Source organism: Micrasema longulum, unplaced genomic scaffold (genome assembly GCF_059751315.1).
Source record: "Micrasema longulum isolate JH-2025_06_02 unplaced genomic scaffold, ASM5975131v1 h1tg000615l, whole genome shotgun sequence".
Taxonomy (NCBI): domain Eukaryota; kingdom Metazoa; phylum Arthropoda; class Insecta; order Trichoptera; family Brachycentridae; genus Micrasema; species Micrasema longulum.
Window position 1 is genome coordinate 17,098 of NW_028277811.1, and position 20,680 is coordinate 37,777.

Genomic DNA, 20,680 nt, shown 5'->3' on the forward strand with positions numbered 1-20,680 from the left:
AACATTTGCTGAAGGAGAGCATATTACGAGTTTATAAAACCTGCATTAGATATTTCGTGACATACGGCATTGAAACAAGAGATGACATTACTAGGACAAAAAGTCTCGTAAGAACGAGTGAAATGAAAACTCTCCGACCCATCGTGGGAACGACAATCTGAGGTAGAGTAAGAATCTCCAAAATAAGAAGAATCTGCGAAGAAAGCACGTTGAGAGAGCAGATTCAGAAAGAGTTTTGAATATAGTGGCAGGTACAATACCAGTTGGCAGCAGACCCCCAAAAAGATGGCGGGACAGTTGGACGTCCGCATCCTAGAAACAGGCTCCGAGAAATAACTGATACGAACATCAAATGTTAAGGATCTGGGCGTTATATTTGTGAGCACCCTAACATTTCATGAGCACATAGAGACAATCAGAGGTAATGCATTGAAGATATTAGGATTTGTTCTGTGTACTGCCAGGGTTTTTGAAAATACCCGCGTACTGAGAACTCTTTACAACTCTTTGGTGCGAAGTAGACTCTAGAGTGACTCGATGATTTGGGGGCCACATGAACTAAAGTACTCTCTTATGATAGAGAAAATCCAAAAGAAGTTTCTGAGGTATCTGTACATGAGAGAGTGCGGGTATTATCCTTGACTCTACCCGACCAAGTTTCTCCAGGGTATGCTAGGCTACAACAATTTAGAGACTAGAAGGAATGTGTATTTGACTATACAGTTTTTTCGATTGTTGCGCGGTATGGTCGATAATCCTGAGATTATGATAAGCATTGCTTTGTATGTTCCTAACAATAACCTAAGACAGCGTCAGCATAGATTGTTTCATATTCCGATATATGCCGATAGTTATGCCTGTTGAAAGGAACTCCTCTATACTGAACCACATCGCTCTGGATGTTGATCTGTTCCATGTATCCGAGAGGTTTTCCGGAGCAGGATTCTCCTACTACTTTGACACGAGTCTCTTTCGTGTTTTTTTTTTCTTTTTTATTATGTGTACGTATTGAATGTATGTTTGTAATGTATACGATATTTTTTAATAAATTAATTGAATTGAGCAGGACACAGTCCTAGAGAAAGCAAAGGAAGAAAAATAAGATAATTTGAAGTATCAATCACCATCTAGTGCGGATAAGAATATGATAATTGTTGACCTTAAAATGTGTTTTATTGAGTTGCGACGCTATTTTAGCGGAGTTACGTTACAATGATTATTGACACAAGATGTCATTGCTTTTCGTTTATCATTGATAAATAAATATATAATCAGCTCGTATTAACAAATGTTTTAATATACGGTCGAGAGTCACTGTCATTATTTTGCGAATATTGATTCGAGAATATTTTCTCTAACCGTTATCAAAATTTATTACTAAACGTGCAAAAGATTTTAAAAATATGTTGCTGGTGAATTAAACCATTAGTTCAAACTTATAGTAATTTTATTTTTCATCCGTTTAGTGGCATATTAATCGCAGTAGTTAATTAAATTCAAATACCTACCACATTATAATCTGTTAATTAGTTAAATAAAATGTTCTTATTATGTTCACATTCGAGTTGTTTTCTGAATTAAAGTGGAATCCGAAATATCATATTGGTGAGTAATCAAAGATTATTAATTAAATTAATGTGTTGATTTTAAAATTAATTAGTTTCTGACTTGATTAAATACAAGTTATCTGTGCTTATTGGAAAATTAATTGTATTCCAATACTGTTTCGTTTCATTTTATTATAACGTACATACGATTCAAAAAAATTTCAAAAGCATTACAATTAAGACCTAAAGAAAAAATAAAGAAATGCAAATACTAAAAAGAAAATCAATATAAATCATAATTTTTTTCAAAAAATAAAAAAACAAATATTATTGAAAAGGAACAAAAAGAATAAAGCCAACCGAATTAAGTATTAAATAATTGATTTATTTTTTTTACTGGCGGATGATGAATACAGCTCTCGGTGAGAAATAAAACTAGAATTCTCGACGAGTGCTTTCAGCTCGATGGCTAGTCTCAGATGAACATCTTGATAAGGGAAATCAAGTGGAGATAAGTCCGCTTCAATATGTAGTGGTTGACGTAATTGCCTACCATGCTTGAGGTTCTAGGTTCGATTCCAGGCAGGGTGGATTTGAAATATTGTTTTTTTTATTTTTATTTATTTAACTTTTTGTATATAATTTGAATTTTACATTGGTGGGCTTATTGCCAAATGGCAATTTCTTCCAACCAACCAATAAAATAAAAGTTTTATTTATATAATTCAAGTGAAAACGTATTCAATAGAAAATAAAGATATATAAAAATAGGAATAAATGTATTTTTTATGTAAATTACCTTAAATCAATACTATTACTCAATGGGAAAAATAAAAAAATAGGAAAGAGGAAAGGAGGAGAGATTAAGGAAGAGAAACGAGATGTTTCTTTAGACGTGATTTAAATAGAGAAACTGTAGTAACATCTTTGATAATGGATGGGAGATAATTCCACAGTCGAGCGGCATGGACACTATACGAGTTAGAGAAGAAAGAGGAATTGTGGATGGGTATCAAGAGAGTGCCTTGAGAATTAAAACGAAGAGGTACACCGTGAATTGATAAGCGTTGAGTTTTTTCACGAAGGTATATAGGAGCGTTAGGACTATGAAGTATATTGAACAGAAGTGAGAGGGAGTGATAGTCTCTCCGCTGTCTAATTTTGAGTCATATTTTCTAAGACCAAAAATGTACCTTATGCATGTATTCTGAAGTCGTTCAAGTTTATTGAGTCGGTCACAGCTTAAATCAGTCATGGAAACATCCGCGTAATCTAGAATTTCAATAATAGTTCACTGGATTGTTGCATAGTTCGGGCACCTGAATCGTACGACTAATTACCTTACCTTCAATGTTACGAAAATGATCAAGATACGCTGCAATCGGAGTACCAATTTAGTGCCCTATGCATCACTGGAAACAAATAGGGAAACAATAGTGAAATCATTCTCATTCCACACCTAATGGTGCATAGAGCACTACATTGGTACACAAATCGAACCGTAACTTGATCATTTTTGTTACATGAAGATAAGATGGTCAGTCTTACGCTTCAGGTGCCATCGAGGGACTACGAAATATTCTAGTTTAAAAACACTTTTTCAAATAAATATTCAATGTCGGACAAAGGAATATTGAGTGTTATACAGTTCAAGTCTATTACAAACCTACTTCCACTGTTCATTAAAACAATTAGTAACGAAAAAATGTTTTAAAAGGTTGTAAAAAAATGGGTACTATAGCTGGGTAGAAGTAAAATGCACTGTTTCATTCGCCCAAATAAATATTGAAGCATCTGCTCCACAAAGGTTTAGTTCATGTTATTTATTTATTCATATTTTTTCCATTATAAACTATAATTTATGATAAAAATGATGTGATCTCACTGAAGTTACCCGTGCCGAGGACACTGAACAATATACTTTTTTTATTTTTACATTTGAGAATAAACAAAGAAGACTAACTTAATATACAGAGACAATTAAAAAAATGTTCAGACAGTTTTAAACACTACTTTTTATGTTAATAATTAATTTATGTACTGTATGTATGTATGTATATTATTTATATTTCGAAACGCACAATGAAAGAACAAAAACAAAATATAAGCTATACATTTGTGAAGCAGTTGATTCAATATTGGTTTGGGCTAACGAGACAATCCATTAAACTTCTACCTAGGTCCACTATCCATTTTTTATAGCCTTTTTGAACATTTTCTTGTTACTGGTTGTTTTTATGGATAATGGAAGTAAGTTATAGATTTAAATTAAATAATAATAAAAATCCCTTTGTCCGAAAGTGGTATTAGTTTGTATTTGTTTAAGTTGTCTTTGTGTTGAGGATCTAGCAATTATATTGTTTATATGGGATGTATTGTAGGGGTTATGTCTTTCATTTGAGTAAGAGTAGTTTTTGAATCTGTTTTTACATATGTTTTTGTTCTTTTATTGTGCGTTTTAAAATTTAAATAATATGGTTTTACATAAATAAAATATAAGCATAAATACCTAGTGTTTAAAACTGTCTGAACATTTTGTTATTTATTTTTGCATATCAAGTCTTCTTTGTTTATTCTCACACGTAATTTTTTTTTTTAAAGTATTGTTAAGTGTCCTCGGCACAGGTCACGCATTACGTGACAGATTGCGTTCTTCCTCTATTTGATGATGTGTTCTTTGACCAAAGACTACTGTCAACGTTCTTATAAAAATCGGCTTTCGGCACCTCACCCTCTGAGAATTCGGACTAGCTGGAGATTCGGATTGATAATCCTGTTCCTCGAGAAAACCTAGCTCGAATCATTAGAACCAGAATTCTTTCAATAAGGTTCCTCGTTGTCCGGTTCACAAAGCCAAAGTTAAATTTGATTGATTATTTATTATTTAAAGCTTTTGATTAATGACTTTAATAATTTCTAATCTTTCTAAATTGTCTAAACGAAAACTATTTTTATTGGCACGCAAAATTTTGAAGTGTAACTCAAAGTTAAAGTGATTTTTACAAATTTATAAACATAAAAGTGTAAAATGTCATACCACAAGGTGAAAAACGGTTTATGATAACAATAATAAATGATATTTAATTTTTTATGTCGTAAAAAACACTTTTTGGCATTTTTTTATAAGTTATATTTAAATAGAGTATTGTTAACGCTCTTACTGTTTAAACAGTTGGTTTTATTTGCAAGTAATTGTTGAGCAAACAAAACATATTTTTATAAATACATCTAAAACTTCTCATATTCAAAGCGATAAAACAGAGTTGTAAAACTGATATCAATAATATTGTGATGTTACTTGGGTAAACAGAATGAATATTTTTATATACCTGACAACATAGGGTAAACATAGAAGGGAACTACTGATGAGAGATTCGCAAATGTTTGCTTTCGATCTAATGAAACTTAGTCGAAACTTAAAGCCCTTAGGGGCACTGCAGATTGGACAAACATTGAGAAACTGCAATTTCTACATATAGGCTATGCAACAGAGATGATGAAATTTCTATACACATTATTTGTAAATTAATCACAAAAGAAGCCGCATCCTCGGGAGACCACTGGCTAAACCTGAGGATGTTACAGCGCTCGCCCCTATCTGAAAGACAGATACTTTAAGGACACTTGCACCCTGTGCTCGGAGGGGAAGATTTATTAATGTGGGGTTCATAGTCTATAATCGATGACACACGTGCTAAAATGCGATGACCGAAAAAAGCAATGTCATCATTTTCTATAGAATCCAATACAATAGATAATGCAACTCTAACAGAATTGTACATAAAATCTGGAGCATCGTTCTGCAGTACATTCATATCGTCCCTACCATGAAGAAATGAACTACAAAGGAACGTGGCCTATAAAGAGACCACAGGGATTAGCAACGCCAGTCAGATCACTTCAGTCCAGCTCGACGCAGTCATAAGTGACTGGAACTAAGATTCCAGCATATAGTTCAAGTGCAGTCTCTTCAATCCACCATCGCCGCTACGCTCGCGCTACATAACCAAGTGCTGTATCTTATTCGTCATGTAATAAATACGCATTCAAACAACAACCTCGTGCCTTCTGTCAATCTCCCAAACCCTCAACAATAACCTATATCCTACATTAGTATGAGAACACTCACACTCCACTCAGTATCCACGCTCTTTAAACCATCCGGGTCTAAGGGTGTATTTAGGATTATTTAGGTGACAAATTTTTTTAAGATATTTTTTGTTAATCATCGTATTGATTTCATGTTTTACATAATCCTTCCCCATAGGATCAAGAATGTTTCAAAATAATTCAAATATTGTTTTGCCGAATCCTTTTTAAAAAAAATCACATTTACCTTTGTTTTTCTCCGTGCAAACAGCCAACATTTCAATTCATTTGTTCTACGTTTTAAAATCCTCGATACGTTGGTCAGTTAGCACGTGTACTTATTGTTATTTCTTGGCTTATTTCCAGCAGAAAACACAAAAATCCGGTTTTCGTGCGTTAGATTTTACATACATTCCCCTTCTCAACTCCTCGCTGTACCTCCTCCGCTATCGGGTTGCGAGACTTTAGATCGGTATTATTCAACGTGTAGCATCGAGAAGAGCGCCATGTCATATAGGATCCTTTCGCAACTATATTTTGTTTTAAAAACGTATGAATTTCGTAGAAAACCCTAGTTTAAAAAACAGTTTAATAACACTATCATGACAATCATAATTACATTTTTTTTTAAAGTCCCATTTCAGCAAGGGTATTCCAGTGCCTTGATTATGAACGCTATATTCATCTGTACATATCGAGACGGTATACTTAACTTCTGTACTATCTGTATCTTACATCCGTATTTTTTTTTTAAATTTATTTACAATTTTTAAAAACCCGTTAGGGTTACATTAGAAATTTAATATTGTCTAGTCATTTTATGTCTCGTCTAGTCTAGTTAGTTATGTTCTACCTACTTGTCATATCGACATCATGTGATCGAAAGAAGCCAATGGGATGACCGCAAACAATTAATCCGAGTTCCATACGCCATAACATTTAAAATAGTTCTCATTTATATTTTAAATAGGCTTCTGAAATTAAAAAAAAGCTCACTCCAAAGCGATTTTAAACTCCAATAAATCAATTGAACATGAATTTTGGATGACTTTTGGAAATCACCTAGACGGTACGCTTAACGATCGTCTGTATGTATCTACCGATCGACTACAAAGCCGACTCCTTTAACGTCTCGATAACGGCGTCTCGCTCAGGGCCTTGATTATGATGGGAAGATAAAGACGTCATACCTTCACCTTGACGATATAGTTGAAGATAAATTCTCTCTAGCGATTATAACGCGGCGACATCACGAATGCGCGCTGCAAAAGTGGGGGGATTTTTGGAGTCCAATGTATTCAAATTAGATCCCATGCTCTTTTTGGACTATTCTTAATTCTATGCCTTAATATTTTAATAAATTACATTGGTGATAAATTTAAAATCATCCTGAAAAAGCATATGATTACATTAACCAGAAGAGACATAACGTAACTAGGCCTTATAATATTTCTTGTAATACCCCTAACGGATTTTTAAAAAGGATAAATAAATATTTATTCAATATAATATTTTAACTTTATGTTTATTTGAACTTTGTGATTTGCAAGTCTATGTTTTATGCCTGTCTTGTTGAAACATTATATGTACATATCATCAATGTTCTCAATTAGTTAATTTCATCCTTAACCTTCAATTCCTCGATAACTCAAGTGAACTAGAAGCAATAATTATATTATCATAAATAAATCTACTTGCGTAGGCACTTTACATTAGAGATGGGCGTTTCGGTTATTTAAAATGAGAAGCAGTAACAGTTACCGTTTCACAAATGAAATTGTTTTTGGAAACGGTTTTTTAAACAATATAACAGTACATTAAAAAAAAAATATTTTGTTAAGTGGAAAATTGATTCGAGATGCTGCCTAGTAGATATTTTTTTTATTTGTTTTTTTTTTCCATACTAACTATATTTACATGGAAATATACAAAAATACACTTTAGAAAAATACATGTTAAAATTAAGCAATAAAATAAATTGGTAAATGCCCACTTTTTTTTTCAAAAATATTTACAAAATAGTCTTTACATTCAACTCGTCACCAGGTTCTTATAAATTGCTTCGATTTTTCATACTTAAACTACATTAATAATAATTTTACTTAAAAAATATTACATATTACATACCTATTACATTTTCAAAAATTAATAAATATCACTAATACAATAATCTTTTTTCCATTAACCATAATTTGAGCAAACGTCTCACTTCTGTATTTAACTCAGTATTTTTAATATTGTTTGGTAACAAGGCGGCCTCCGTGGTGTAGTGGTCAAGACGCTTGACTCACACGTGGAAGGTTCCGGGTTCGATTCCCGGTGAGAACACAAAAAAAATAATCTGATTTTTCTCAAGCCTGGGTGTTCTGTGATGCAATTCACCACTGTAATTGGGCTTCCTGGCCTGTTGTGGTGCAAAAAAAAAAACAAAAAAAAACATGTTAAATATTTTAGGTATACTGTATTGCAGTGTCTTTTTGCCATATTTATTATATTTCAAATAGCATATAAATATGTTATGACATGACCATGAAAAGAAAAGAAAAGAAAAATATAGGAAAAACTAAATTATCATATGCTGATATTACGAAAACATGATTTATTTATTTTAAATTTTATTAACTTTTTTTAAAGAAGGTGTCCACTGTCTACATGTTCCTTCCATGCTAATTCAAGACCTCAAATCTACTTTAAACTGTACCAGTGATTTAATGTTTTGTAGTTCCTTAGTTAGAAGATTGAAGGATCTTGGACCAACATATAAGGAGTGCCTCTGTTTGAACTTAGTTCTGCATCCTGGAACTGACAGTTCACAATCGGATCTATTACCAATACGATTTAAATTATGACTAAACCATTCCCTATTCAAGTAAACATATTTCAGGCACTGAGATAAATATAATTTTCTAAAACTAAGGAGTCCACTCTCTACGTGTAATTCATTACTAGGAAATAGTCTGTGTTTTTTGTAAATTATCTTAATTATATTTTTCTGTGCAATTTCTATTGAGCGACTGTGCACGTCCAAGACTCCTCCTCACCCAATTATACCATATGTTATTGTGGATTGTATCAAAGCATAATATACTATTTATAATTTTTCTTTGGTTTGGTTTTTCTTCTCAAAAATGTTTTGCCTCTCTGTTGCAACAAATTTAAATACCACCAAAAACCGCTGAAACTGAACTCAAAACAATATAACGCTGTTTAAGATGCTTAAATTATTGTTGCGAATTAAGATCATGTGGCTAACATGACAACACTATTTGCAAAAATGTGTTAACCCCACACTAGACGCTTTCTATGCCAGAATAGGGAAATATAACTTTTTTTAAGTAATAAAGGTCTATGAAATACTGCCCAGTAAAAAAAAATATATTAAGAATAATTAATTATATTTTCAAAACCAATGTGGATATTGTGAAAGAATGTTTACATATATAAATACAAAAAATAAATTAAAAAATAACGTAAATAAAAACACGACATGTTTGATTTGTGACAATGTTCTTAACAAATTTGAATGGCTAAGAACAAATAATAACAAATCGTGACGTATTAGGGGCGTGGCCAATGGAATGACCGTTTTTGCGGGAATTCAAAATTACAAACCTAAAAATATTTTTAATGCCACTAAGAAGTATTGAAAAAAATATTTTCTTACTTCAAAAGTTTTTTTTTAAAAACATGATATTTCTTTATTCTTAAGGTTTAATTGTCTTTTTTGTTCTATTAAGTGCTTTTTTATATACTGAACTTAACTAAATCTCAAGTCTACAAAAACGTAGAAATAACATTGACTCCATATTTATGTTTAATTGCTGAATGGCTTAATTGATTTACCATCGTTAAGCTAGGGTTTCCTAGGACAGCGGTGCCCGTATTTTAACGGCCGTAGTAAACGGTGATGCGGTAGACAGCCGTCGTAACGTCGACTAGAGAGTGGTTTCCTAGGGAAAAGGTGTTAAATGGTGTTGATAACACCGTTTTCCTAAAAAACAACACTCTAGTCACCGTTACGACGGTTATCCATCGCATCGCCGTTCACTACGGCCGTTAAAATACGGGCACCGCTGTCCTAGGAGACCCTAGCTTTACTGGAACAAGTGGCATTTAATGTTCCGATCCGCCGGTTGCGAAATAATAATGTGCTGTTCCTCGATCAACACAGCACAAACTATGGCTTGCATGCACCAATATCCCGAATGTGTATTATTGTAAACTCGAGACAGGATCTAGACTTTTTTGGCGTAAGTCTTTATGGATTTAAATATTCACTAAGATAGACCGGATCTTGTCTTTTGAGTTAGTAATTTTTATTTTTTTGTCTTAGCTTTAATTTTATTTTATTTTATTAGTGTCTGTATTTATTATAAGAAATTGTATTTACCATTGTTAGAATGGACTGCATAAATTATTAATCTCATTTTAGAAAAATGCGCCTGAAATTTATGGTTGGTGTTGCTTAACAAATTTTTGCATAACATAATTCTATTTACAGTTCACAAATTACAAAACCGATTCCGTATCTAGTCTCGTTGAATAAACCTTGTAATAATTTTCAATACCAAATATTTTCCATATTATTATTTATCTGCGTATTATTACATATTTGCATATTATATGTTACTCCACCTTACTGCATCTTAATCAATGGAAATAAACATGTTTAAAATTCAAAACATCCCACATTATATCATAAAATCAAGGTTGGTTTATTTATACCGTAAAGGAGGGAGAAGTTAACTATTATTACATGGACAAATTAATTGTTTTGCCAATTTAACGAAAATTCAATTATTGTTTTAATTGATTTTTTACTTATTTTTTAAAACTGGTTTTGTGAAGTTAAAGAGCTGAAACCTTTGTTTATGCGTGTGAGATTCATCTAATTGAATTATTTCACCTACATACTGGGCAACGCCTGAAATTTTTACTTTTTCAATTTCTATACTTCTTCATGGACCAGGTGGATTTATCAACAATATTTTGAGTTTGTCGAAATGAAAAAATATAAATTTCAGGTGTTGCCCAGTATGTAGGTGAAATAATTAAATCATATGAATCTCACCCGCATAAATAAATGTTTCAGCTCTTTAACTTCACAATCATCAACAGATGAAAGAATTTAAGTAATATAGATGTTTAAATATGGGCGAAATGGTGAATGTTACACAGTGTGTAAAGTGGCCACTCAAACCAGCCAATGGCAGATCATAAGCCCTGTAAATGCCTAGACTTCTATATTGCCTTCTTTAAAATGTTCTTCATCTCTGTTGTAATATGTTTATGTTAACAGTTCCCCGGGGAGTTGAATCCAGTCCTTGTTCACAAAAATTTGGACAAACTCAAAATATTGTTGAATCATGTTATTGTTCATTTTTGCATAAAAATGTCTGCCTTAAAACAGGTTGTACCTAGTTAGGCAGACTAGACATAATCCAGGGAAATCTATGACATACGTATGTATGTAGTAAATAAAGAAATTGTAAATTTTGTTAATAAACCATGATTATTATTAAATGACTGAGCAAACCCATGCCAATCTATCTTCATCTCACGCTGTGTTAAAGTCGAAGATATCTACGAAAAGCCGGAAAAATACGAATTGACAAGTCTACTCTTTCTAGACATTGGGGCATAATTTTTTTTATATTTTTTTTTGTGAAATACTGATTTCTTCAGATTGTATTAAACTTCAGTGTGACATTCAAAATATAATTCAATGGAGCAAACAAAACCAATTATTCTTCAATGTTTCCAAATGTTTTGTAATGGCATACACAAGAGCATCCAAAACAATATACTATCGTTATCTCATGGACGGAGTAAGGCTTGAAAGGGCTTCAACGTCCAGAGATCTCGGGGTGTTGTTTGATGCTCAGCTATCTTTTTATCTTCATATCGTTAATCTATGTAATGACTCCCTTAAAATGCTTGGTTTTGTTCTTAGAAATGCCAAGATCTTTTCTAACACTCAGATTATGAGGACATTGTATAATTCCTTGGTAAGAAGTCGTTTGGAGTTTAGTTCCATTATTTGGTCGCCACATGAGACTCGATACTCTTTGATGGTGGAGAGAGTGCAGAAAAAATTTCTGCGCTATCTGTACCTAAAAGAGTGTGGATATTATCCATGGCTCTTCCCAACCGACTTTTTACTGGGAATGCTAGGCTATTTTTATTTTTTTTAATTTTATTAATTGGGGATATCAACAGTAATACATTTAACAAAAATACAACAAATAAAATATACAGAGAATAAAACCAATGACAGATATCCACAGAAATACACGTAAAATACATACTAGTGTGTTTGTGTGAGTCTAAGTAAGTGAGAGGGTGGGTGTTATATTGGAATGAGGGTGGACATGTGTGTAAATATTGCACAAGTGTCAAGTGTCGAAAATATAAATATATTTAAATTATTAAGAATTAGAGATAAAATATAATAAAATAAAATAAAATAAGATAAAATAAGACTTTATTATTGAAACTAAGTATAAGACAAAAAAGTATGTTTTAAGACGCGCATTTTAAATGTTATTTTTTTACAATCAAATGGATCAATAAGGGGAAAGTTCAAATTATATTCACTAACAAAACGTATAAGTGGAGAGTTCTGGGCATAGTTCTTACGAACTGCTGGCAGATGAAATAGAGAGCTCGACGTGTGACGGGTGCGGTAGCTGGGGACATTTAATGATAACTCCGACAAAAGAGCCGGACTATCAAGGCGTCCACTAAGTATGTCATGAAGCACCCCCATGTCCAACAGTAGACGGCGATCTTCTAAAGTAAGCAAGTGGTGTTTTTTGCAGGAAGACATATAATTGAGATCGGTATACCTGCATCTCCAGTTAAGATGTCTAAGAAATGTCCATTGAATTTTCTCGAACTTTTCTTTATGTGTGACATATTGTGGAGACCAAACAGAAGAGGCATACTCGAGCAAACTGCGAACATGAGCAAAGTAGACCATTTTAATACACGCGATATCTTTAAATACCTGACATGTACGAAGTACAAAACCAAGGTTTCTATGTGCATGGGTCAGTATGTAATCAAAATGATTCTCAAATGTAAGTTTGCTATCAAGAATAACACCCAGATCGCGTACGGTATCAACTCTCTGAACTGGTTGGTTTTCTAATATATAATGATATGGGATGGGATGTCGACCTCGCGAAAAAGAAATAAGCAAACACTTTGATACATTGACGTTAATACGATTTTTCAAATGGTATTCTGTCAAACGGTTCAGATCATCTAAAGATATCAGTCATTATGGAGGAGGAGGGACGTTCATTTGGGTGTTCACTTTTTCCAGGTAATCGGTGGTCGCACACATAACTCAGAAATTCTGATGGATGTAGGTCTGTTCGTACCTGATAACTATCTTCGACAAAGACAGCATCGATTGTTTTACCTACCGCGATGCAGAACCAACCTGCCAATGGTTATGCCGGTTGGTAGAGCAATCTTGCTACTTAATCGCATCGCCTCGGATTTTGACATATTTCACGACAGTGGGCCTTCTCTTAGGAAAGCACTTTCTAACTTTTAATTTTTCTTTTTACATTTTGTTACATTATTTTAATAACATAACTATCTACTGTAATTTGTGATCTATTATTGTATTTTGAATAAATTGGGTCTTTTTTCTGTAATGTTCTAAATATCTGAATTAATAAATGAAATGAAATGAAAAATAAAAGTTGCTCTGAAAAGATTTGATAAATAGCAAATTTTGACATGTAGTGACACGGTTTGGAACATTAAAAGAAATTGATTAAAACAGAGATTGGATATCACTTAAGTATTTTGAAAACGTGTAAGGGTAGAGTCTATTTTTTGAAGTTATGTGATTATTTACTTATATCTTACTTGTAAAATAGCTCACTGGACGTTTATACAAATTAAGTGATATTGTCAATTCAATAGCTAAAAAAATAAATATAAATGACAATCAATAAATAATGATTGGCCTAGCTTATTTAAGGATATTAGATACGACTTTATTTACTTTTAAGAAACTTTTACGTTCGTATGATTAACCCAAATATTCAGATTTTGAGGCCGCTTTCATTGAGTTGTAAATAAAAGTGGTTACTCGTTTTAGAAAATGGAAATCAAATCAGGGTAGAATGGGGTTCGAACCTCGGACCTCCGATCCGTGAGTCCGCAACACTAGCCACGGGACCACAACTCGATTTATCAATAAATTTTTAATATTGAATACAATTTAATAATTATTTGCATTTAAGTTGACTCCAACACATTTACTCACCCTGTTTTACCATGTGAATTAGGTACAACATTAATACAATGTTTATTATTTCTTCAGTTTTAAGTTAAACGTTTGTACGTTCATACGTATTTTTAATTTTCTTTCACTACCTTTTCTACTTCTGTTTACAATTAGTTAATTTAATTAAAAAAACATATTACATATTATAACTGCTGGTATTTAAACTTAATGTACTTTTAATCTTCTCATTGTAAGAGCCCCACGAGCGCTTATAAATAATTAAAAAATACGTGTACCTAAGTTAGTGTTTTTCTGTTTTTAAATCTTACTACGAGTTAAAATATATGTTTTGAAAAGCAGGGGGTAAGTTGAATCCATCTCTAAGACTCAGTTTGGGAAATCAATGTATGACAGGGTTACGAATAATCAAAATCTGAGACAGGTATAATTGATAAGATTAGGAAAGGGTCACAAAGATGCTTTGTAAAGTAACGTAATTTAGCTGTAAAAAACTTAAACTCTTACTTCAATTTGTTTAAAAATATTTTCAGTTACTATATTACATGTTGTTAAATTCAGACGCATTGTGTTTTCTAATTATTTTCATAGATTAAGTTTTTCCACTGACATTTCTTGGTGGAACAGAATTTCATTTATTTATTTATAAAGGAAATCATACAGTCTTAATATAAAACAAGGTACAAAAGAACAATAAAAAAAATTAGACTAATTACAGATTTCACACTAATTTATTATGAATGCAGGAGGAGGGGAAAAATAATTGAATTTAAAAAAAGTAAAAATATGAATATTAAATAAAAAGTACATAAAAGTTAGTTATAATAATAAAAACGTCTGACGATGTCGGTCACGACGAAACCCGGTTACTGGTAAAAAATAAAAATAAAAGTAGAATAAAACCATATTAGAATTTTTGTTTTTATAATTGTTTTCATATTTCCCATTCTTCATCTGATTGAATTATTTAAGCAACTTTGTATAAGACGTCCCACTGTTTCTGAAGTCCATACAAAGGTACACCATTGTTTGTTATTGTTTTAAACTCTTGTGTGGCTGTGATGTCACACTTGTCTACATATGATACAAGAGTTGAGATGTATCTCTCTTATTTTTTAATGATAAAGTTGCATTTTTTGTAATCTTCATTTGCATTTGTAAACCAAATGCAGCGTATTTTGGCCATCCGCTGCATTAAGGTAAGGTACATCAGTCCTACGCTTCAGCTGCCAGTATACAAATAATAAAATACTGTACTTTAAACAACCCTTTTCTGACAAGTAGTGTCCTATGGGTAATAAGGCATTTTCAATTACAAGACCGACCTGGCCGAGTTTGTTTATTTTCTAAAAGTTCAAATATTCCTTCTAACCAAGCTTCATTGGTTTTAAGAATTTAGATCATTTTTCTTATATTGATGCATAGAATTAAGAATAGTCAAGAAACTGCATACGAGCATCAAACAAAAGGTGACTAAACTACTCATAAATGAGTAGTTTTACGTTTTGACCCATTAGTTTCTTTGTAGACGTCGCTCATTATTATTATTATTATGGATAACTTATATAGCGCCATTTTCGTAATAAAATACCTCAAGGGCGCTTAACGTAGTGATTATATTGTAAAATTTATTTAATTGAAGCTTTTAGATTTGTATTTTAATTAAAACAATTTATTTTGCTGTCGCATGCTACGGATTTATTCAAATGATTTAGAGAACAAGTTGGTTTAAAGTTTTTCCGAAACATCACTTCACTTTCACAGCCTCGCACCTCTGCTGGGAGAGCATTCCATGCCATAGGGCCTGCGACCGCAAATGTGCGTTCACTAAATTTAGTGCGCTGTTTGCGTAGAGGTACAATAACTTTTCTTCTCGCCGTAGACGTAGCTGATCTAAGCGTGAGACGCCTGTCAGCTAGTTCATCCGGAATGCATAGTTCCCTTAGATATTCCGGAGCAGAGTTGTGCAGTGACTTATACATAAGCAAACAGAGTTTGTATTCGACCCTCTGTGGAAAACGTAACCAATGTAGTTCCCGAAGTAGTGGAGTGATATGACTGAACTTAGAGATTCCGAAAAGTACGCGATTCCTGATTTGAATTCAACTATTCCGTGTTGTGTCTCTTTAAAGTGTAGAAATACTGCTAGGATCTTAAAAAAACAGGATGGGATCACATTTCATGTGTAATTAGCAAATGAATGTGTAAGTAGCAAATACATTACTTAAAAATTGAATTATTTTTTCATCTGTCAGATTGTCGAAGAAAACAAAATGAACATTTCGTTTGTGTTACCAGGGTAGTAAATTTTTTTACCCTACTTTGCTAATCTAATGAGAGAACTAATGAAAATTGGACATTGGATTAAACAATTCTGTGGTGGACATTTGACCAACATTATCTTTAACATCAAATATTATTTTACATGAAATAAAAATATCAGTTTTATGTAAAATACAATTTGTTTTATATTTTAAGTTCAAAGTTCATTAATTCAATTACTCTTATTAAATTTAATGATCTTTACTTATCTACTCTGTTGTGTCAATCAATGTTTCCGTGTATACAATAGAATTTTGGAGAACTTTAAAAGCGTAGTTAGTAAAGCGTCATTTAATAAGAGTAGTTAAATTAATGAACTTTGAACTTAAAAAATGTAACAAACTTTATTTTACCTTAAGCGGATATTTTATGTCATGTTAAATAATACTTGATGAGCAAAGTAGCGTAAAAAATTTGACTACTCTAGCAACACTAACAAAATGTCTATTTTGTTTTCTTTGACAATCTGACAGATGGAAAAAGAATTAAATTTTTGTAATACATTTGCTACTTCCACATAAAATGTGATCCCATCCTGTGTCTTTTTGATCCCAGCAGTATTTCTACACTTTCAAACGACTCAACACAGCATAGTTGAATTCAATCAGGAGTTGCGTACTGAGCGACGTCTACAAAGAAACTAATGGGTCAAAACGTAAAAATCTCCTGTAAGAGTAATTTAGTCGCCTTCTGTTTGATGGGCGTATGCGGTTTCTGGACTATTCTCAATTCTATGGATGGACATCACAAAATTGATCTTTGTGTACACGGAGCGCTGAGAACAATGACGACGTGCACCCGCGAGACGACCGAGTTTCAACTAACTGCGCACGCGCACGGTTGTAGGTGCGCAAATGGAGATGGTAAATTTTTGTTACTGTGACATTTCTTTGCCTCTAGGATTTTTTTAAAATTTTCAATGAGACTTTTGAAATGTGACTTACGACCGGCTTATTCCTAATAATATTAACGTTTGTGCATCGTTTAATGAAAAAACACATGTAAAAAAGAAGCTTCTGCCTTAACAGGAATTTCATAGCTTCTAGCTAGTCATTGAGTCGGTACCCGAAACAATAAACTTCTGTACATTTTAAAACTGTTAAATAAATCAATGAATCTATTTTGTATTGTTAACTATTTTCTTTTTAGATTTCATCTGAATACAACTGAATATTCCAAAATGAACCAGTCCGCAGTTGACCTCGCCATGACGCCTCCTGAAGATGGGGCAGTATTACTTACTTCGTCAGACTACGCTGGTATTGCTGTGATGTTTTCAGTAACGACAATGATTGGTATTTATTTTGGATTTTTCGGCAAAAAAAATATGACTACAGGAGACTTTATGGACGGAGGGAAAAAAATGAAGGTGATCCCAGTTGCTCTCTCACTTGTTGCTAGGTATTTAAATTTTTTAATAATATTTTTAATCTACATACTGTAAAAGCATACAACTTGAGACAGTTTTAAACTTCAACATATATTTTTATGTATTTAATATTACGCTTTCAAATTTTAACACAAATTTGAGTCTATGCTTCTGTAACCTGAAACACATTTGTGGACATATTAAAATTCTTCATTCTTTTGTTGTTGTCCCAATTTACCTGCAAATGTTGCAAACATGAGACACAATAAGAAAATCGTAACGATGTAATAACTTATATTTACAAATAAGTTATTAATTTAAAAAATACTTAGTACACTTCCACTTATTTATTTTGACCAATTAGCGCTTTCACCCTCTAATGTGTGTACCAAGTATTTTTTAAATTAATAACTTATATGTAAATATAAGTTATTACATCATTATTAATGGAATTCTATCAAGAATTGTCAATAAATAATTTTAATTTTAAAAAAAGAAAATCGTAGTTTCCCATATAGCATTTTACAGGTTTCATTATTAGACAATTAAAATTTTAAAATATTCAGTTTGCACGAGTAATATTGTAAATAAGTCATGCACAATTAGAGAAATTAAATGAAACAAATTTCCAGCTTTAAAAAGCATAACATAATTTGAAACACTTACGTCATCAAGTAAAAAAAAATCCAATCAAATACAAAATTTAAACTCAAAATTGAAACTGTGCAATTTGAGACCTGTATAATGCTAGAACGTGGCTAGAACAATAAACAATTATTAGACGGACTCACTAAAGTAATGGCATCACTACATAGCCTCTTCTACAAAATTAAAGATTTTATATCAAGAAAAGAAAAAATTATGATGTACGAAGCCTATGTCAAAAGTAAATTGAGTTACATGATCGCCTTCTGGGGAACTGGTAACAAGACAGACATAACAAGAATACAAAGACAACAAAATAAAATTCTTAAACTAACATACAACCTACCCTACCTGACCTCTACGACTGAACTGTACAAAAAAACACACCAGTTTGACATAAACTACTTGACTAAAATTGAGACCTTAAAAATTGTGCACAAAATAACACTGGGAAACATACAAGACGACGACATAATATTAGTCAAAAATGCTGACATACATAAATATAACACCAGACAACAAAAACACTATCATATTGAAAAAGCAAAGACAAACACAGGACAGTCAAAAATACTACATAATGGACTTAAACACTACAACGACCTACCTTACTACTTGAAAACTTTTAATGGAGACAAATTTAAAATCAATCTGAAAAAGCACATGATGACTGAACTAACTAGACTAGACGAGACATAAAATGACTAGACAATATTAAATTTCTAATGTAACCCTAACGGGTTTTTTAAAATTGTAAATAAATAAAAAAAAAATAAAAAAAATGCATACACTATCTTTACAGTTTGCACTTTTCTGTAATAAAATAACTACTGGAGTCGTACCTAATTATAAAATAATTTAATTTTTACCTTATTATTAAAGTATCAGTAGAGATTTGAGACTTATGCACCTAATTTGAGACATAGTCTCAATTTACCTTTCAAAAAAATGCTTTCATTTCTGGGAATATTTAGTTTCCCTCTACCAACCTACGCCGAAAGTGTCAAGCATGGCGTTGACTTGTTTACGGAAAAGTGCCTTACAATATCGTGTTATTAAATCGATTTAGATCACTACAGTTTTTTAAACTTATAATAGAGTTTTGAATCATATGTAATTCAGAAACATATTTAATACATATATTTAAACATGTCAATTTCTAAATAAATACTACTTACTCTGTCTAAATTTCCTCATGACAGAAATTATACGTTCACAAGCAAAAACTTTGGAAGGACAGTGCCAGTGCTGCCTGAGTAACAATGATACCACATGTAATATTATGTGCCGCGAAAGTTTCGTCTCAAATTACATTCAAGTCTCATGTTGTATGGTTTTCCGGTATATATTTTTTAAAAACTTCAAGTGCAAAATTATATGCTCTCTGACGAGCTTTCGCTTTGCTAAAAGCAATATTTTTCAGCCAACCGAAACACAGACCGGTCAAAATTTGTACCAAAAAAAAACATTTGATTGGCCTCAAGAGGGGAGACTCTTGTATATTTAAAAAAATCGAATAAATCGGGTTGTGGTCCCGTGGCTAGTGTCTCGGACTCACGGCTCAAAGGTCCGTGGTTTAAATCCCACACTACCCTAACTTGATTCCCATTTTCTTATAGTCAGTTATTTACAGCTCGTTGAAAATGGCCCTCAAAATTGAATATTTGTGTAAATCATAAGAACGCAAATATTTCTTCAAAAGAAAAGAGAATTAAATCCAATGTAAGTATTTTATTTTAGGCACCTTACCAAATTTTAATATGGAACTGCCAATTATCTGCGTACACAATAAATATTTTTTTACTGTTAATTGCTGTATATCAAATGTTTTGAAATTTCTTGTAAAAGATTAGCTCATATTTGACTTATTTTGTGATTTAAAAAAAAAACTGATTTTTTGCTAATGACGGCAGTATACATTTCCTTATTCACAATTATTTATCTGAGAGCAGCCATCGAGTCAAAAACACTCGTGCAAGGTTCTCGCTATATTTTGAGCACTGGGAAAATATTATTAACACATTGATAAAATTATTAATTAAATCAATAATAGTGAAATATCACATACTACGATTACCGATAAAAATGTATGAAATGGACTTAGAATAATTAATTGTATTTTCAAAGCAATATGGACATTGACTGTGGAGAAATGTTTTCATACATAAAAAAGAACTTTTAAAAAATACGTCGCTAGAAAAACGCAACATGTTTGTCCTTGACAGTTGTGACGTCAAGATTCGTGACAATGTTCTAAACACATTTGAACGACAGGAACAAATAAACATGAATTGTGACGTATAGAGGCGTGGCTAATGGAATGACCGTTTTTGCGGAATTCAAAATTACAAATTTAAAAATATTATTTTTGCTACTTATAATTTGTCGACGTCGCGTTTACCCACCATTCAAGAGGTCTCGGGTTCGATTCCCGACATG

The 20,680-nt window shown here is 32.2% G+C and overlaps 1 protein-coding gene across 5 annotated transcripts in view; it reads left to right on the forward strand.

Moving 5' to 3' along the window:
* Nucleotides 1–20,680, forward strand: part of LOC148280099 (sodium-coupled monocarboxylate transporter 2-like) — a 41,932-nt gene that overhangs the window by 3,854 nt on the left and 17,398 nt on the right. For 2 of the 5 annotated variants that reach the window (XR_015822699.1, XM_088228921.1), the window contains exons 1-2: nucleotides 1,296–1,605; nucleotides 17,377–17,628. Coding sequence is in view for 3 of the 5 variants with exons in the window: in XM_088228921.1 (XP_088085047.1) it covers nucleotides 17,408–17,628 (221 nt within the window). In the remaining 2 variants the exon portion in view is untranslated. Of the gene's footprint in view, nucleotides 1–1,295; nucleotides 1,606–17,376; nucleotides 17,629–20,680 lie in introns of those variants that run through there. The other 3 variants (XM_088228922.1, XM_088228923.1, XM_088228924.1) reach the window with 2 other exon arrangements.